Source organism: Narcine bancroftii, chromosome 1 (assembly GCF_036971445.1).
Source record: "Narcine bancroftii isolate sNarBan1 chromosome 1, sNarBan1.hap1, whole genome shotgun sequence".
Lineage (NCBI taxonomy): Eukaryota > Metazoa > Chordata > Chondrichthyes > Torpediniformes > Narcinidae > Narcine > Narcine bancroftii.
The window spans coordinates 49,394,896-49,412,845 of record NC_091469.1 but is presented as its reverse complement, the minus strand read 5'-3'; the positions used below and the strand labels follow the sequence as shown (position 1 = coordinate 49,412,845).

Below are 17,950 nucleotides of genomic sequence, written 5' to 3'. Positions count from 1 at the left end.
ACAACATATGTGCAATCTGGTTATCTAACCAATTGTGTGTCTTAATCCCATTAAAACAGAGTCTACAAGCCTCCATTTACATGCCTTTCTCGATGATGATAAACAATTAACTACAACTTTTTTTCTCCACCTCACTTCGCATGGTTAAATACCAGGACAAATGAAAGAGCAGGAAACAAAACATCAAATACTGAAAGAAATGCAAGGACTGCCACAGGGTACAAAATAAGTTTGTCAGTGTGTGTATGGAGGGTTCTCTACAGATGCAGATAGATATTCAATGTATTTCAAGTATTTCCTGTTTTTCATCATTACTGGACAACATATTTATCAGTTAAGAGGCACATACTTTCTTATTTAGCAACCATTTCCTGTGGCTTTATTTTCCATTGCTTCAGTATCAAAGATTAATGTATCCAAATATTTTGCAGATAAGACAGAATTTTATGTATGTAGATCCCACTATAAGAGTATGTAATCTCATTTCACCGTACTATTTAATAAAAGCAAAGTCAATTAATGATATTCAATGGGCAGAAAATTTTGGAAATTTTAAAGACTGAAATAATTGTATTTGATATACAGGTACTCCCCGACATATGTCTGTATTCCGTTCAGGATGACCGGTCGTATCTCGGAATGGACGTATGTTGGAATTGCGTACTTATCTGTTAGTCAGCGTCCCAGAGTCCGTAGGTTGGATGCGGCCATCTTGGCTCCTGCGCGCATGCGGTAGGCACATGCGCAGTGGGTTTGCGTATTGGAGTTCAGTCGGTGCATGTACAAGAGTTAAGCACGCTAACGATATTGAATTCGTGCCCTTAACCTGCGTGCATGCACTGACTGAACTCCAATACGTGAACCCACTGTGCATGTGCCAACCGAAGACGTGCATGCACACAGGAATCAAGATGGTCATGCCCAGCCTATGGATGCTGGGCCGCCAAATAACACAATATGTATGCACATTTTGGCTCTTACATGCCCTGTATCCCTGTTATAGTTTGTCAAATACAACAAAAACCTCGTAAATTTTATATTTTTCTTTATATTTTTAAAAAATCAGTCATATGTCCGGATGAACGTAAGTCACATAGGTCGCAAGTCAGAGAGTACCAGAACTTCTATTTTAAATTATATTTTTTTATTTGTTGCTATTTGAATTCATGATGATAACTTAAAACTTTTGATACAAGAAATTACTAAACAAAGAGAATAAGCAGTCAACATTCCAAGACAGGAGTTTAATCTGGGATGAGAACATTATAATAAAAAAATTGCATTGAGTCCAGAAACATTTCTGATCGACCTTTTGCCCCTTGTTGATAAATTCTGAAGACATGACGCCACATTTCTCCTGTATATCGATAAGACCAGGTGTACTTCACCTCTCAGGAGCCCTATGCTTTTCTTGTCTATTTATTGTCATCTTGTAAGGATAAACAATAATCCTGGTGCGAGAATACATCCTGGTGCGAGAAAGTGACAAACAAGATGTGCTCCACACCAGGGTCATGCCTAGCGCGGAATGCCACACTGACCACCGGCTGGTTCGCTGCAAGCTCAACCTTCACTTCAAGCCAAAGCCCAGGAACAATAAAGCCCCCAGAAAGAGGTTCAATGTTGGAAACCTGCAGTCAGACGAAGCGAGAGGAAACTTCCAGGCAAACCTCAAAGCAAAGCTCGACGTTGCAACCCGCCTCAGGGACCCGTCCCCTGAAACCCTCTGGGATCAGTTGAAGACTACCATACTGCAATCCACTGAAGAGGTACTGGGCTTCTCCTCCAGGAAAAACAAGGACTGGTTTGACGAAAACAGCCAGGAAATCCAGGAGCTGCTGGCAAAGAAGCGAGCTGCCCACCAGGCTCACCTTACAAAGCCGTCCTGTCCAGAGAAGAAACAAGCTTTCCGTCGCGCATGCAGCCATCTTCAGCGCAAACTCCGGGAGATCCAAAATGAGTGGTGGACTAGCCTCGCCAAACGAACACAGCTCAGCGCGGACATTGGCGACTTCAGGGGTTTCTACGAGGCTCTAAAGGCTGTGTACGGCCCCTCACCCCAAGTCCAAAGCCCGCTGCGCAGCTCAGACGGCAAAGTCCTCCTCAGCGACAAGATCTCCATCCTCAAACGATGGTCAGAACACTTCCAATCTCTTTTCAGTGCCAACCGCTCAGTCCAAGATTCCGCCCTGCTCCAGCTCCCTCAACAGCCCCTAAGGCTAGAGCTGGATGAGGTTCCCACCCTGGATGAGACATATAAGGCAATCGAACAACTGAAAAGTGGCAAAGCAGCAGGTATGGATGGAATCCCCCCAGAAGTCTGGAAGGCTGGCGGCAAAACTCTGCATGCCAAACTGCATGAGTTTTTCAAGCTTTGTTGGGACCAAGGTAAACTGCCTCAGGATCTTCGTGATGCCACCATCATCACCCTGTACAAAAACAAAGGCGAGAAATCAGACTGCTCAAACTACAGGGGAATCACGTTGCACTCCATTGCAGGCAAAATCTTCGCTAGGATTCTACTAAATAGAATAATACCTAGTGTCGCCGAGAATATTCTCCCAGAATCACAGTGCGGCTTTCGCGCAAACAGAGGAATAAACTGACATGGTCTTTGCCCTCAGACAGCTCCAAGAAAAGTGCAGAGAACAAAACAAAGGACTCTACATCACCTTTGTTGACCTCACCAAAGCCTTCGACACCGTGAGCAGGAAAGGGCTTTGGCAAATACTAGAGCGCATCGGATGTCCCCCAAAGTTCCTCAACATGATTATCCAACTGCACGAAAACCAACAAGGTCGGGTCAGATACAGCAATGAGCTCTCTGAACCCTTCTCCATTAACAATGGCGTGAAGCAAGGCTGTGTTCTCGCACCAACCCTCTTTTCAATCTTCTTCAGCATGATGCTGAACCAAGCCATGAAAGACCCCAACAATGAAGATGCTGTTTACATCCGGTACCGCACGGATGGCAGTCTCTTCAATCTGAGGCGCCTGCAAGCTCACACCAAGACACAAGAGAAACTTGTCCGTGAACTACTCTTTGCAGATGATGCCGCTTTAGTTGCCCATTCAGAGCCAGCTCTTCAGCGCTTGACGTCCTGCTTTGCGGAAACTGCCAAAATGTTTGGCCTGGAAGTCAGCCTGAAGAAAACTGAGGTCCTCCATCAGCCAGCTCCCCACCATGACTACCAGCCCCCCCACATCTCCATCGGGCACACAAAACTCAAAACGGTCAACCAGTTTACCTATCTCGGCTGCACCATTTCATCAGATGCAAGGATCGACAATGAGATAGACAACAGACTCGCCAAGGCAAATAGCGCCTTTGGAAGACTACACAAAAGAGTCTGGAAAAACAACCAACTGAAAAACCTCACAAAGATAAGCGTATACAGAGCCGTTGTCATACCCACACTCCTGTTCGGCTCCGAATCATGGGTCCTCTACTGGCACCACCTACGGCTCCTAGAACGCTTCCACCAGCGTTGTCTCCGCTCCATCCTCAACATCCATTGGAGCGCTTACACCCCTAACGTCGAAGTACTCGAGATGGCAGAGGTCGACAGCATCGAGTCCACGCTGCTGAAGATCCAGCTGCGCTGGATGGGTCACGTCTCCAGAATGGAGGACCATCGCCTTCCCAAGATCGTATTATATGGCGAGCTCTCCACTGGCCACCGTGACAGAGGTGCACCAAAGAAAAGGTACAAGGACTGCCTAAAGAAATCTCTTGGTGCCTGCCACATTGACCACCGCCAGTGGGCTGATAACGCCTCAAACCGTGCATCTTGGCGCCTCACAGTTTGGCGGGCAGCAACCTCCTTTGAAGAAGACCGCAGAGCCCACCTCACTGACAAAAGGCAAAGGAGGAAAAACCCAACACCCAACCCCAACCAACCAATTTTCCCTTGCAACCGCTGCAATTGTGTCTGCCTGTCCCGCATCGGACTTGTCAGCCACAAACGAGCCTGCAGCTGACGTGGACTTTTTACCCCCTCCATAAATCTTCGTCCGCGAAGCCAAGCCAAAGAAGAAAATTGTCATCTTGTAAGGATAAACAATAATTTCCTTCAGGTAAACTGGGCAAATTGTAGTCATTATATTCAATGCTAAATCTATCCCCTTCCAATGCAATTCCCCAGACAGATAATAATCAACTGGAAACTGTTGGACCCTAGAGCTAAGCTTTACCTAGAAGCTAGTAATTCTCTAGAATTCACAACCCAAGGGATTGTGAAGACTTAGTCACTGTGTATATTTAAGTGAATATTTAAGATATTATGGAAATCCAGGGATGGGCCTAATGGCCTCCTCTGCTCTCATTTCTTGTTTTATGTTTTTTCCAGATTCCTTCCATCAGAAAGATTTTATTTTCAAGCTTTGTAGTGGCCTTTCACTCTGATCATTCTCAGTCACTCAAGACTTCACCCAAGCTTTTGTTACCTCATTCAGTGTTCTCCAGGCCGTCTACTCTTCAAAAAGTTAAATGGCTACAAAATTCAGCTGCTACATCCTAGCTGGCAGCTAGCCTCCTTCACTCTTCACACTTGACATTATATATCTCAAACTTGTATTGAAAATCCTGTCCCCTAACGTTATAACAACTTTAACCCTTTTGGAATAACGTGGTCCTATATTTAATCACTTAAATATTGGTGGCCTTTCAGTCTGCCTGTTAGGACTGACTTCAGGAATTATTTCAATAAAACATTCTACTATTCTAGTTAAGAATAGAAAACTTAATAAAGAAAAATGGGCCTGTTGTATCTTAAACGTTGCAGTATTCAATGAGTTGATGGCTGATCCGATCCTAGCCGTAAATCCACCTTTCTACCTTTCATGCATAACACTTGATTCCTCTATGGTCCTTCATATGACCTCAAATACATTTAAATAACGCAGCCTCTAGAATCCTCTGGGGTAAAGAATTCTAAATTTGCATGATACCCTGAGAGTAGAAATTCATGATACCCTGAGAGAAGAAATTCATCTTTTCCATCTTAAATGGACAATTGTTTATTCTGAAATAATTTTAGCAGGTTTAATACAGTGACTACACAACAAAAAATCTCTAATTTGAAAACCTGTGGCATGTTAAAATTGTCAGCAGTAGATTGGGGAGAAATCAGGGGAAATATATTGGCATGAAAAATGAATGAAAAGTGAAATGTTTTGCCATTGGAAGTAGTTGAAATACATAATGTAATACATCCTAACTGTTCAAAAAAACCTTTCAGTGTCATCAGTGTAAGAATTTATGTTTGCAGCTTTTGGCTAACTCACCACCAGGACCAGCTTTACCTGTCTCGTCGAAATATCCGTGGTAAATATCGTCTGGGAAACCACATGGCGAAGGCACATGTTAGAACCCAAAGAATTGCCAGTTCATCCAGTATTTGACCAAGGAAGCTCAAAGTTGCATGAAAGTAAACTGAACCTATACCTGAAAGGCAGAAAATTCACAGGTGCTGGTTACAGGAGCAATCATTCACTGACTCGAAATACATTACTAGCTTGCACACTACAGTGGGTTGGCAACATTAATAATAACCATTCAATTACCGATACTTTTCTTGAAGAGACAGCCACATTCTCTTTCAAGTCAATTTGTTTTGATTACTTCTGTAAATGTAAGGGACCATGTGAAAGGTTTGAGAAGCCTCATGAAGTCCGAAGACTCTGGGTTCAATCACCTTTGATCTTTTAAACAAATGTAGAGTGAAGTTTATTTGATTTTCGTACGCTTCCATGCATATCACCAAATGGAGAATTAAGCTCTGGGAATGAATTACCCAATTTAATTTAATTTAATTTAATGAATACAATTTAATCATGAGCATTACATATGACATCAAACAATAAGAACAAGTACAGGGAAGAATGCAAACAGAAGTTGATTGACAACTGATATCACATATCCAGAAACATTGAATGAAATAATACATTTAAGACTTTAATGATAACTTGATGGCGTGCAAATATGAGGCATACTTAATTAGAGACACAGATTTGAGTTTTGTACTGTCTAGTTTTGTGATCTCTAAAATTATATGATAGCCAAAAAGCTACTTAAGAAAGGGAGAGCTAGAAGGGGGAATGAGAAGGCCTCGGCAAGTAAGATTAAGGAAAACCCTAAGGCGTCTTATGTGAAGAACAGAAGGATGAAGGAGGGGCCACTTGTCAATAAAGGAAACAACGTATGCCTGGAAGCAGAGGAGGTTCGGAAAGTCCTAAATGGACATTTTGCTTCAATATTCACCAGAGTAAAAGACCTTGGTCAAGGTGACATCAGAATAGAACAAGCCTATATGCTGGACCATGCTGAGATTAAGAAAGAGGAAGTACTGGATCTTCTTCAAAACATTACGATTGATAAGTCCCTAGGACCAGGTTGCTGAGGGAAGGGAGGGAAGAAATTGCGGGGGCATTGGCAATAATCTTTGCATCCTCCTTGGCCACAGGAAAAGTGCCAGAAGATGGGTGTATGGCAAACGTGGTCCCCTTGTTTAAAAAAGGTAATAGGGAGAATCCTGCAAATTATAGACCAGTGAGTTTTGCGTCAGTGGTGTGCAAAACATCAAAAATGGTGGTGCTACTGGAGCTCCTGAAACAGCAGTGCTACTGCTGGTGCAGACCCACAGAGTGCAGGGAACAGAGACTCAGATCTTGCAGGGTCCAACCGCCCAGTCCGACTGCCATCAGCTCTGTACAGGCTTTAAACGGCCTGCTAGAGGAGCTAATTGTAGTTTTATTTAAAATCCCACGACCGTGGGGTCAGCGCCCAAGACGGCGGCAGCCACGAGGAGTTGCAGACTCTGGGAAAGCGGAGAACTGGCGCAGGACACCAGAAAACTGGGAGATCACACCCCATCTGAGAAGGAGAAACAGAGGAGGCTTCCTACAGGACAATGCTGGGCCAATGAGGGATTCTGCAGCTGAGGAACACAGCTGTTGACACAGCTGAGCAGGCTGTTGGTGACTGCAGTCAAGGGACTCACACCAGACAGCAGACTGCTGGAGACTGGGTCAAGAAGGGGCATCAGGTATCAGAACCGGGATGCAAAAGGGTTTCTTAATCATGTTGGAGGTACAGATCTGGAGTTTGGGTTGCAATGGCTTGAACTGGACTCAGAGACTGCAGGAGCACTGGAGGCAAATCTATGGACACTCGGTGACTCTGGGGGGATCTCTCTTTTGCTTTCCTTTCTCTGACTGTAAGAGGTGTTTCAGGCAATTTCTGCTGATGGCGAATCTGTCTGCCTAAACAGACAAAAGGTAATTTTATGTAATATTTTAATTTTAATGACATGATAATAAATTGAATCTTGAAACTATTAGGGAGGATTCTTAAAGACAGGATATATGAGCATTTAGAGAAGCACAGTCTTCTCAGGGATAGTCAGCATGAATTTGTGAGGGGAAGGTCATGACTAGGCCATGTGCCCACCAGCTTACTGAAAGGGGCGACTTCTGCAGCTGCAGGAAGACCAATTGGGAGGCTGACTCTACCTGGCTAGCTGTCAATCACTGACCTGTATATGGATTTGAGCCAGCCCCTCCCGGGCCAGTCACACATGGAGCCATCTGTTATACACTCTGGTGTATAACAGAGTTTAAGTGGATTAAAGCTTGTAGTACAGTCTTTTCTGTGTCTTGTGTCTGCTTGCTGCACCACAGCGCACCACAATTTAATCCACTTAAAATTTTAAAACCCCAGATTGTCCTAGCATCCACCACACTAAAGAAGGGCATTACCCATGGACTTGGGTGCTCGATGATCGACATCGCTGTCAATGGGAAGGTAACAAAATGCCTGTTTGATAGCAGCAGTACTGAGAGCTTTGTTCACCCGAGTGTGGCCCTGATGCTGAAATTAAAGGTAAACTTCTTTATCACCTTTGCTGCCCAGCACCACTCTATCACTGTACTCAGGTGCTGCTCAGCAGATCTGACAGCGGGTGGGGAAATATATCAAGGGTTCAGGTTCATGGTCATGCCCAAGCTCTGTGCCCCTGTCATCTTAGGGCTGAACTTCCAGTGCCACCTCCACAGCCTCATCCTTACCATTGGTGGCCCACTCCCCCTGCTCAACCGTCCACAGCACAAAGCCCAGTGACCGCCCCCAGTCCACCTGCAGCCTTTCCACACTGCAGGTCCCCCCCTCTAACCCTCTTCAACTACGTAAGGCCAGACTGCAAGCCCATAGCTGCCAAAAGCAGGCGCCATTGTGCAGCCGACAGGACCTTAGTCAAGGAAGATGTGAGGCGGCTTCTGGCGGAAGGTATTATAGAGCCCAGCACCAGCCCCTGGAGAGCCCATGTCCTGGTTGTAAAAGGGGGCAACAAACTTAGGATAGTGATCGACTATAGCCAGCTGAATGCCTACGCCCTACCCCAAATAGATAGCCCACTATAAGGTCTTCTCCACGATTGACCTGAAGTCGGCCTACCACAGCTCCCCATCCATGCCCGGGATAAACCTTGTACCACCTTTGAGGCATATGAGTGCCTCTACCAGTTCCGTTGGGTTTCCTTTGGGGTCACAAAAGGGGTCACCATGTTCCAGTGGGAGATGGACCACATGGTAGTCCGGCACAATCTAGGAGCGACCTTCCCATACTTGGACAATGTCACCATCTGCGACCATAACCAGCAGGACCACGTTGCCAACTTGGAGAAATTTCTTCGGATGACCGAGGAGCTGAACCTCACTTATAACAAGGAAAAGTGCATGGAGCATGGTATCACTGGTCCCGACCACGAATGCATGCGCCCATTAATGAAACTGCCTCTCCCTCACATTCTCAAGGCCCTCCGTGAGTGCCTAAGGCTCTTTCTTACTACTCCGAGTGGATCCCTCACTTCTTGGACAAGGTCCGCCCACTGCGCCAAGCCACCACCTTTCCTCTCCCCTTCGAGGCGCAAGCAGCTTTCGCTCACATCAGCCAGGACATCACCAATGCCACGATGCATGCCGTGGACGAGGACACCCCATTCCAGATGGAGTGCGATGCCTCTGATGTTGCTCTCGTGGCCACCCTCAACCAAGGGGGCAGACATGTGGCTTTCTTCTCCAGGACCCTCCATGGTTCTGACTCTGCCATTGAAAAGGAAGCCCAGGCGACCATGGAAGCTGTCCGCCACTGGCGCCATTACCTGGCAAGCAGGAGGTTCACTCTCCTCACTGACCAACGCACAGTGGCATTCATGTTCAGCACCACCCACAGGGGCAAGATAAAGAACAACAAAATCTTGTGCTGGAGAATTCAGCTACAACATCAGTACAGACCGGGGAAGTTCAACGACTCCCCCGACGCCCTGTCCCAGACCTGCGCCAGTGTGCAGTCCAACCAACTGCAGGTGCTGCATGACACCTTTTGCCACCCAGGCAAGTAACTGGTAACGAGAGGCATTCCAACTAGTCGCACAACCAGCTACAACCCCAGGGGCAACGGGCAGGTGGAGTGCAAAAACGGGGTAATCTGGAAGGCAGGCCTCCTGGCCCTGAGGTCCAAAGGCTGGTCCATCGACTACTGGCAAGCGGCCCTCCCTCAGGCACTTCACGCCATACGGTTGCTCTTGTGCGCAGCTACCAATCAGACCCTTCATAAGTGCCTTTTCTCATTCCCTAGAAAATCAGCACTGCCGTCTCCCTCCCAATATGGCTAACATCTCTGGGACTGGTGTTCCTCTGCAAGTATGTGCTGACTCACAAGTCCAATCCCCCGATCGAGCAGGTGCTCCTTCTCCATTCGAACCCGAAATACAACTATGTCAGGTACCCCAATGGGCATGAAGACACCATAACCAGGGATCTGGCCCCAGTAGGGGCTCTGCCCTCCTCCCCACCACGTACCCTGCTCAACCTCCCTACCACCCAGGATTCATCGGGAGTCGACCTCCTTCCCCCACCTCTCCAGAGGGCCTCACTCCTCGCATACACCTCCTCACTGCTAGACATCACCCTGCCCACACCACCGGTCGCCCCAGCCACTCTGGACCCAGCTGACCCTCAGGTAACTCCGCCCTCACCAACCATTGACCAGTAGCTGACCTTGCAACAGTCACAGAGGCACAGATGGCCACCGGACTGCCTGAACTTGTAAATACTACCTGGCACCAAGGCACCCCCCCGGACTCATTTTAAGAAGGGGGTGAATGTGGTGATACAACCACAGCACTGTGTCATGTGCCCACCAGCCCACTGCAGGGGGCGACCTCTGTACCTGCAGGTAGACAACTGGGAGGTGGATTCCACCTAGCCGACTGTCAATCACCAACCTGTATATAGACTTGAGCCGGCCCCACTAGGGCCGGTCACATGTGGGGTTATCAAGACTACTACTGGTGAACAACAGAATTTAAGTGGATTAAAGCCTGTAGTACAATCTTTTCTGTGTTTTGTGTCTGCTTGCTGCACCACAGCATACTACAATGCCTCATGAGCCTAACTGAGTTTTTTAAGGGTAACAAAAGAAGTTGAAGAAGGTAAGAGTTAGATGTGGTGTAAATATGGATTTTAACACATTTGGCAAAGTCCCCCATGAGAGACTCATTCAGAAAGTCATGAGGCATGGGATCCATGGAACCTTGGCTGTGTGGATTCAGAATTGGCTTGCCTGTACGCAAAATATTCTGCCTGGAGGTAAGTGACCAGCGAAGTTCCACAGGGCTCTGTTCTAGGACCTCTGCACTTTGAGATTTTTATAAATGATCTGGATGAAGATGTAGAGAAGGGGTCTCCAAAATGGTTGATATCGACCCCTGGGAGTCGATAGGACCATCCAAGGAGTCGATAAATGCCAGGGAATTGAAAGGGGGTCAATAACATTGGAGGGGGGGGGGAGGGTCAATGGAAAATAGTACCTATGGAAGGGGTTGCCAACCTCTTGCAAGATCAGGCCTTGGTGGTCGCCATGTTGTATTTGACTTCAGCCTTTGAATTAGTTCAGAGCGAACAGGAGGACAGAAAGAGGTAGACTCGCCAAGGCAAATAGCGCCTTTGGAAGACTACACAAAAGAGTCTGGAAAAACAACCAACTGAAAAACCTCACAAAGATAAGCGTATACAGAGCCGTTGTCATACCCACACTCCTGTTCGGCTCCGAATCATGGGTCCTCTACCGGCACCACCTACGGCTTCTAGAGCGCTTCCACCAGCGTTGTCTCCGCTCCATCCTCAACATCCATTGGAGCGCTTTCATCCCTAACGTCGAAGTACTCGAGATGGCAGAGGTCGACAGCATCGAGTCCACGCTGCTGAAGATCCAGCTGCGCTGGATGGGTCACGTCTCCAGAATGGAGGACCATCGCCTTCCCAAGATCGTGTTATATGGCGAGCTCTCCACTGGCCACCGTGACAGAGGTGCACCAAAGAAAAGGTACAAGGACTGCCTAAAGAAATCTCTTGGTGCCTGCCACATTGACCACCGCCAGTGGGCTGATAACGCCTCAAACCGTGCATCTTGGCGCCTCACAGTTTGGCGGGCAGCAACCTCCTTTGAAGAAGACCGCAGAGCCCACCTCACTGACAAAAGGCAAAGGAGGAAAAACCCAACACCCAACCCCAACTAACCAATTTTCCCCTGCAACCGCTGCAACCGTGTCTGCCTGTCCCGCATCGGACTTGTCAGCCACAAACGAGCCTGCAGCTGACGTGGACTTTTTACCCCCTCCATAAATCTTCGTCCGCGAAGCCAAGCCAAAGACAAGACTCGTAATTGTCTAATGTTTTACAACTTTTTGCAGCAAAAAAAGAGGGGGGTGGATTTTACACGGGTCAAACTTTTGATTTCAGGCATCATTCAAGGCATCGGGAGCATGGATGGCTGGGAACAGGTGGTAAGTTCATGATCAGGTGTCAGTAGCTCAGATGAGCAGGTGCCGGGTTGAGGATCCGCAGTCAGGAGTGCGGATGGGCAGGTAGCGGGGACAAGGATCTACAGTCAGGAGTTCAGGTAGGCAGGCAGCGTGGGCGAGGTTCTATATTTTGGAGTACAGATGGGTGGGTGTCAGGACGATGAACTGCAGACGGGAATTTGGATGAATGGGCGTTGGGTCAAGGATCTACAGTCAGGAGATGGATGCGCAGATGGCCGAGGCCAAAATAGATTCTACTTTTACATTGGATAGACTATTACTTGAGTATATATCTATGTTATCCCCACACCCTTTCCCCCATCCAACGCTGCCACCCCAACTCCCGGTCCAGTGCCACCACCCTCATACCAACCCCATTGAGCGCCGCCACCACACACGACACGTGCCGCCACCCCACCCCATCCAGCGCTGCCACCCCCCCCCAAACCTGTCCAGAGCTGGGGATTCCATGCCTGGGGGTATTCCACAAAGGGGTCAATGGTCTGAAAGGTTTGGGGATCCCTGATGTAGAGCGATGGATCAGTAATTTTGCAGATGATAGAAAGGATTGGAGGAGTTGGGGATCATGTTGAAGACTGTTGCAGGTTACAACAGAATATAGACAGGATGAAGAATTGGGCAGAAATCTGGCAAATGGAGTTCAATCCAGATAAGTGTGAGATTATGTATTTTGAAAAGTCAAATTTGAAAGCAAAGTACAGGGTTAATGGTAGGACACTTAACAGTGTAACAAAGGGACCTTGGGGTTCGAATCCATAGAACTCTCAAGGTTGGTGTGCAGTTTGATAGGATAGTCAAGAAGGTATGGTATACTGGGCTTCATTCATCAGGGAATTGCGTTCAGGAGTCATAGGGTGATGTGGCAGCTCTACAAGTCTCTGGTGAGACCATATTGTGTTCTGTTCTGGTCACCTCATTACAGGAAGGATGTGAACACTATGGAGAGGGTGCAGAGGAGATTTACCAGGACGTTGCCTTGATTGGAAAATACTATATGTCTTATGAGGCATGGTTAGCAGAGATAGAGCTTTTCTCCTTGGAGTGAAGAAGGATGAGAGGTGACTTAATAGAGGTCCAAAAGATTATGAAAGGCAAAGATAAGGTAGACAGCCAGCACCTTTTTTCCCAGGGTGGGAGTGGCAAAAACCAGGGCACATCTGTACAAAGTGAATGAAGGAAGGTTCAGGGGTAAGTTTTATTTTTACACAGACATTTGTGGGTGTCTGGAATGCATTGCCAGGGGTTGTTGTGGAAGATGGAACAATAGGGGCATTCAAGAGACTCTTAGACAGGCACATAGATGAAAGAAAATAGAGGGTTAGGAGGGAGGGAGGGTTTCGTTTTTTTTTGTTGGTATATATAGGTCGGCATAACATCGTGGGCTAAATAGCCTGTATTGTACTGAAGTGTTCTATGTTATATGTTCAATGGCCTTGTTCAACACAAGTAATTTGCCAGAAGGCAAAAAAATTCCTTCTAAATTCATGGGTAAATCATAAAGGAGAAGGCAGAGTAAGTTCAAGAAATTTGTTGAGAGGTAAGGCTGTGAGGTAATTTTAATCATATTACTTAAAACTTTAACTGTTTCCTTTACATCTGACATAAATTTATTTTTAATATTTTAATACATACAGTCCCCTCCAAAATGTTTGGGACAGACTTTTTGTCCTATATTTGTCCCAGTTCTCCAGTTTTAAATTTTTTATCAAACAATTCACATGCGATTAAAGTGCACATTCCATATTTTGTTCAAGGTTATTTGGATAAATTTTGGACTGACCATGTAGAGATTACAGTGCTTTTTATACACAGTCCCCTCATTTCAGGACCCCATAATATTTGGGACATAGCAATGGTATGTATATTAAAGAAGTCATGTTTAGAACTTTGTTGTACAGGTCACAATCCTTTATCTGGGCATCTAAAATCCGAAAGCTCCAAAATCCGGCAAGTGGGGAGAGAGACGGCAGCGCGAGTCGAGCAGGCAAGGTTGAGAGACTGGCAGCGCGAGTCAGGCAGGTGAGGCCGAGAGACTCGTCGGGCAGGCGAGGAGGTAGCTCGAGTCAGGCGGGCGAGGGGGGGAGACGGCAGTGTGACTGGAAGAGGGTGGGGATGGATACAGCAACACAATTGGGGTGGGTTTAAATCTGGCTTTCCGAAATCCGGAAAAATCCGAAAATCTATGATTCATAGACATCACCAAGTGCTGATTAACTTCTCTGGTGAGCTTCTCTGGCTCTGGCAGGCCTCTACTGCAGCCATCTTCAGATCCTGCCAGTTTCAGCAGGTTGTCCCCTTCAGCATTGGAAGGTATGCTCAATTTGGATTTAGACTGGGTGACTCATGAGTATTCAAGAATTTTCCAGTTTTTAGCTTTGAAAAATGATTTTGTGGCTTTAGCAGTATGTTAGGGATAATTATCTTGCTCTGGGATGAAATGCTAATGAGTTTGGAGGCATTTGCTCAAACTTGAGCAGTTAAGATGTTTCCATACACCCCAGGATTCATTTTGCAACTGCCATCAGCTGATGATCAGCAGTTACATCATCAATAAAGATAAGTGAGCCTGCACCTATGGCAGCATACATGGCCCACCACCATGTTTCAGAGATGAGGTGGTATGCTCTGGATCTTGGGCAGTTGCTTTTCGTCTCCACACTTTGCTCTTGTCATCACTTTGATACAAGTTAATCTTGGACCCTTCTGTCCACAAGACCTTTTCCAGAATTCAGCAGGCTCTTTTAAATACTTCTTGGCAAACTGTAATCTGGCTGTCCTTCTGTGGCTAACTAGTGGTTTGCATCTTGCAGTGTAGCCTCTGTATTTCAGCTAATGAATTCTTCTGAGGACAGTAGGTATTGACACATCCACACCTACCTCCTGAAGAATGTTTCTGATCTGTTGGACAAGCATTTAGGCATTTTTCTTCATTATGATGAGAATTCTGCTGTTATCGGCAGTGGGCGTCTTCTTTGGAATACCAGCTTCTTTGTAATTACTGAGCTCACCAGCATGCTCTTTCTTATTAAAGATGTGCCAAACTGTTGATTTTGGTCATCCAAAAGTTTGGGCGATGTTTCTTACTGTTTTCGTTTTGTTTTTCAGTGTCATAATGGCTTCATTGACTTTCATTGGTACAACTCCAGTCCTTATGTTGAAAAATGGCAACTACAGATTCTAAATGTGATCAAAAGCTTAGAAGCAAGCCTAGTTCTCTTATGGAAGTAAAACACAAAAATCTGCAGACCCTGTGGTTGAAGTAAAATCACAAAACTGGAGAAACTCAGCAGGTCAAACAGTGTCCTTTATATACCAAAAGTAAAAATACATAACCGACATTTTGGGCTTGAGCCCTTACCTGCACCAATGAAGCAATTAAACATACCCGAGCACTCACAAACACTTGCAAAGCCAAATATCCCAAACATTACGATGCCCCGAAATTGGAGAAACATGTATAAAAAGTGTTGTCATTTCTACATGATCAAACCAAAATGTATACAAATAATCTTGAATAAAATCTGGAATGTACACTTAAATCATGTGAATTGTTTGATTACAAATTTAAAACTGTGACGCACAGGGGCAACTAAAAGAAAAAAATGGCTTTGCCTCAAACATTATGGAGGGCACTGAACTAGGCTGGATTCTGGCTTCACAGAAAACAGTGCATCTGTACAAAACAGTACAAACAACAGAGTGACTATCAGTCTGATCCAGACTTCCATACCAGCCCAATGCAAAGAGTACAAGTAACAGAGTGACTATCAGTCTGATCCAGACTTCCATAACAGCCCGCTGCAAAACATAAATGGAAATAGCTGGATTTTAGTCCTGATGAACTATCAATAACTCAAACAACTAAAGTTACAAACTATAGGTTTTTATTTACAATAAACGAAGGTCATTCTGTGCTGTGACCCAGGCTTTCTGGGGAGGGGTTACGGTGTTGGAGCCTTTATACAGGGTTAAGAGGGAGGAGCCATGGGTACAGTCCCAGGACAGGGTGGAACCCCACATGTTGATTCCCACATGAACCCACTATCAGTTTATAATGAATGCCTTGAGCTGACAGACAAGATACACTTTGTACCAGGCTCCTCAGTTTTAGACAAGCTGTAACTAGTACACCTGGCTCTGATAAAATCAGCAATCTTTGATAAACAGGAAAGTTTCTCACGGGTTTTTGTTTACTTTTCATTTCTCTGTGTACACATTCAGAATTAATTAAAGCTCTTAAATAAATGTATTTTTTTATTATTTACATCAATTTTAACTGTTTATAAAGATCCTGGATTCTAAGGTTTTCAACAGCATTCAGGATCCGATGACCTCAAGTTGGTGGTAGTTGAAGGGTTGCATAATGAGGGCAGAGGAGCAGGAGCCACAGGTTGGATCAAGTTTGGTTCATCCCAACATTCTTCCATTCAGTGATGGTTACAGGAACTTCTTGATCAATAGGGAGGAACATCCCTGACCAATTAAAAACTATCCATACTACAGGTGGCAGATGTAGTGTTTTTTTTAAAGGAGTATTTACATACTAAAAAATAGAAAGCACGAGAAGGATTTCTTAAAATTTTAATTAGCTTCATAGCATTGGCCGTTGGAACAGACATGAGGCCCTGGAGCTACAAAGGTTACAGAAGCGCAGATGGCAGCGGCATTGGAGGAGATGACGGGATCCATAGACACTCAAGGTCTCTGAAGGGACTCTCTTTTACTTCTCTTTCTCTTCTTGATAGGGGCACTGACCTAGTAGCGTCTCTTCATGGAACTTTACAGAGCAAACAAATTTTGGGAATATGTCAATAAAGAAACCCTGAACTATGTAAGACAGAGACAAGGAGAGATCAAGATAATGTGTGAAGGACTGCAGGTGAGGGTCCACTTGGAAAAGTCCCATTACTTACCTTATCTCAGAGGCTCTATCTCATCCCTACCAATTGGTCAACCGGGACTGATTTGACCACTAACTCCTGATAAGTCTCAGCCTAGATGTCAAGATATGCCAATACCATCCATTAAGAACACAGATCAGAAGTAATTTCTTCACCCAGATGATAATGGTAGCTTGGAGTTCTCTCCTCAAGAGGATTGGGAAGGTCTAGTTGCTGAGTGTATTCAAGCCAGAGGTTAATTTATTTTTAATGTTAAGGAAATCAAGGAATATGGGCAATGAAGCAAAGTGGTGCTGAAGTAAAGGACCAGAAAGTTTCAGCCTTGATCAAATTGCACAGCCATGTAGGTACAAAGCTCTGAATGCCTACTTCTGCTTCTTCCTGCTTCTATTTACGTTTATATCTCTCAACTCCATGGTCATTGAGCCACAAAGTCACCAATCCTGTCGGGTCCCAGACTGAAGCTCTAATCAAAGGGTGGCCAACCTTTTTATTTTTAATTTAAACATACAGCACAGTAACAGACCATTTCAGCCCACGAGTCCATGCTACCCAATTAACCTACACTCCAGGTATGTACTCGTGGGCCAAAACGACCTGTTACTATGTTCTATGCCTAAATTAAAAGTTTGGCTACCCCTGCTCTAATCTATTCCCAGCCCCTAGAGGAACCCATCTCACTCTAGCCAGTGTTGAGTACACCCAATGTAACTAATTTCCATGACAATTCTTATGGAGAATAATGTGATTTGTTGTATGGGTGACATGGAAATCAATCAGATACACAATAGCCTTATCAACTTTCCAGGGTGGTGTAATTCAAATCAGAAATAAAACCATGTTCCATTTTAGAGTAAAAATACATTCAGACACGTACACAACCGAATTTCAAGGTCATCATGCTTGTTGAACAGCCACTGCCTAACCCTGAAGTAGAAGTTTTATTTGGATATTGATTTTAAATTGACAGCGTATTAATGGAATAGTTCCACATTGATGGATGATAAAAGGAAAGATAACATTAAGCTGGAAAGAGTATGAAAATGTACACGAAAATGTTGCCATGATTAGTAGGTTTGAATATAAGGAGAGGATGGATAGACTTGGACTTTTCTTTCTGAGGTGTGGGAGGCCAAGGGGGAGGGGTGTTCTTTTTCCCATGGCATG

General features: G+C 45.4%; 1 protein-coding gene across 4 annotated transcripts in view; it reads right to left on the bottom strand.

Annotated features, from left to right (window-relative positions):
• Positions 1 to 17,950, bottom strand: part of acer2 (alkaline ceramidase 2) — a 108,040-nt gene that overhangs the window by 72,781 nt on the left and 17,309 nt on the right. For all 4 annotated transcript variants that reach the window (XM_069926598.1, XM_069926592.1, XM_069926605.1 and 1 more), the window contains exon 3: positions 5,305 to 5,446. In XM_069926598.1, the coding sequence (XP_069782699.1) occupies positions 5,305 to 5,446 (142 nt within the window). The remainder of the gene's footprint in view (positions 1 to 5,304; positions 5,447 to 17,950) is intronic.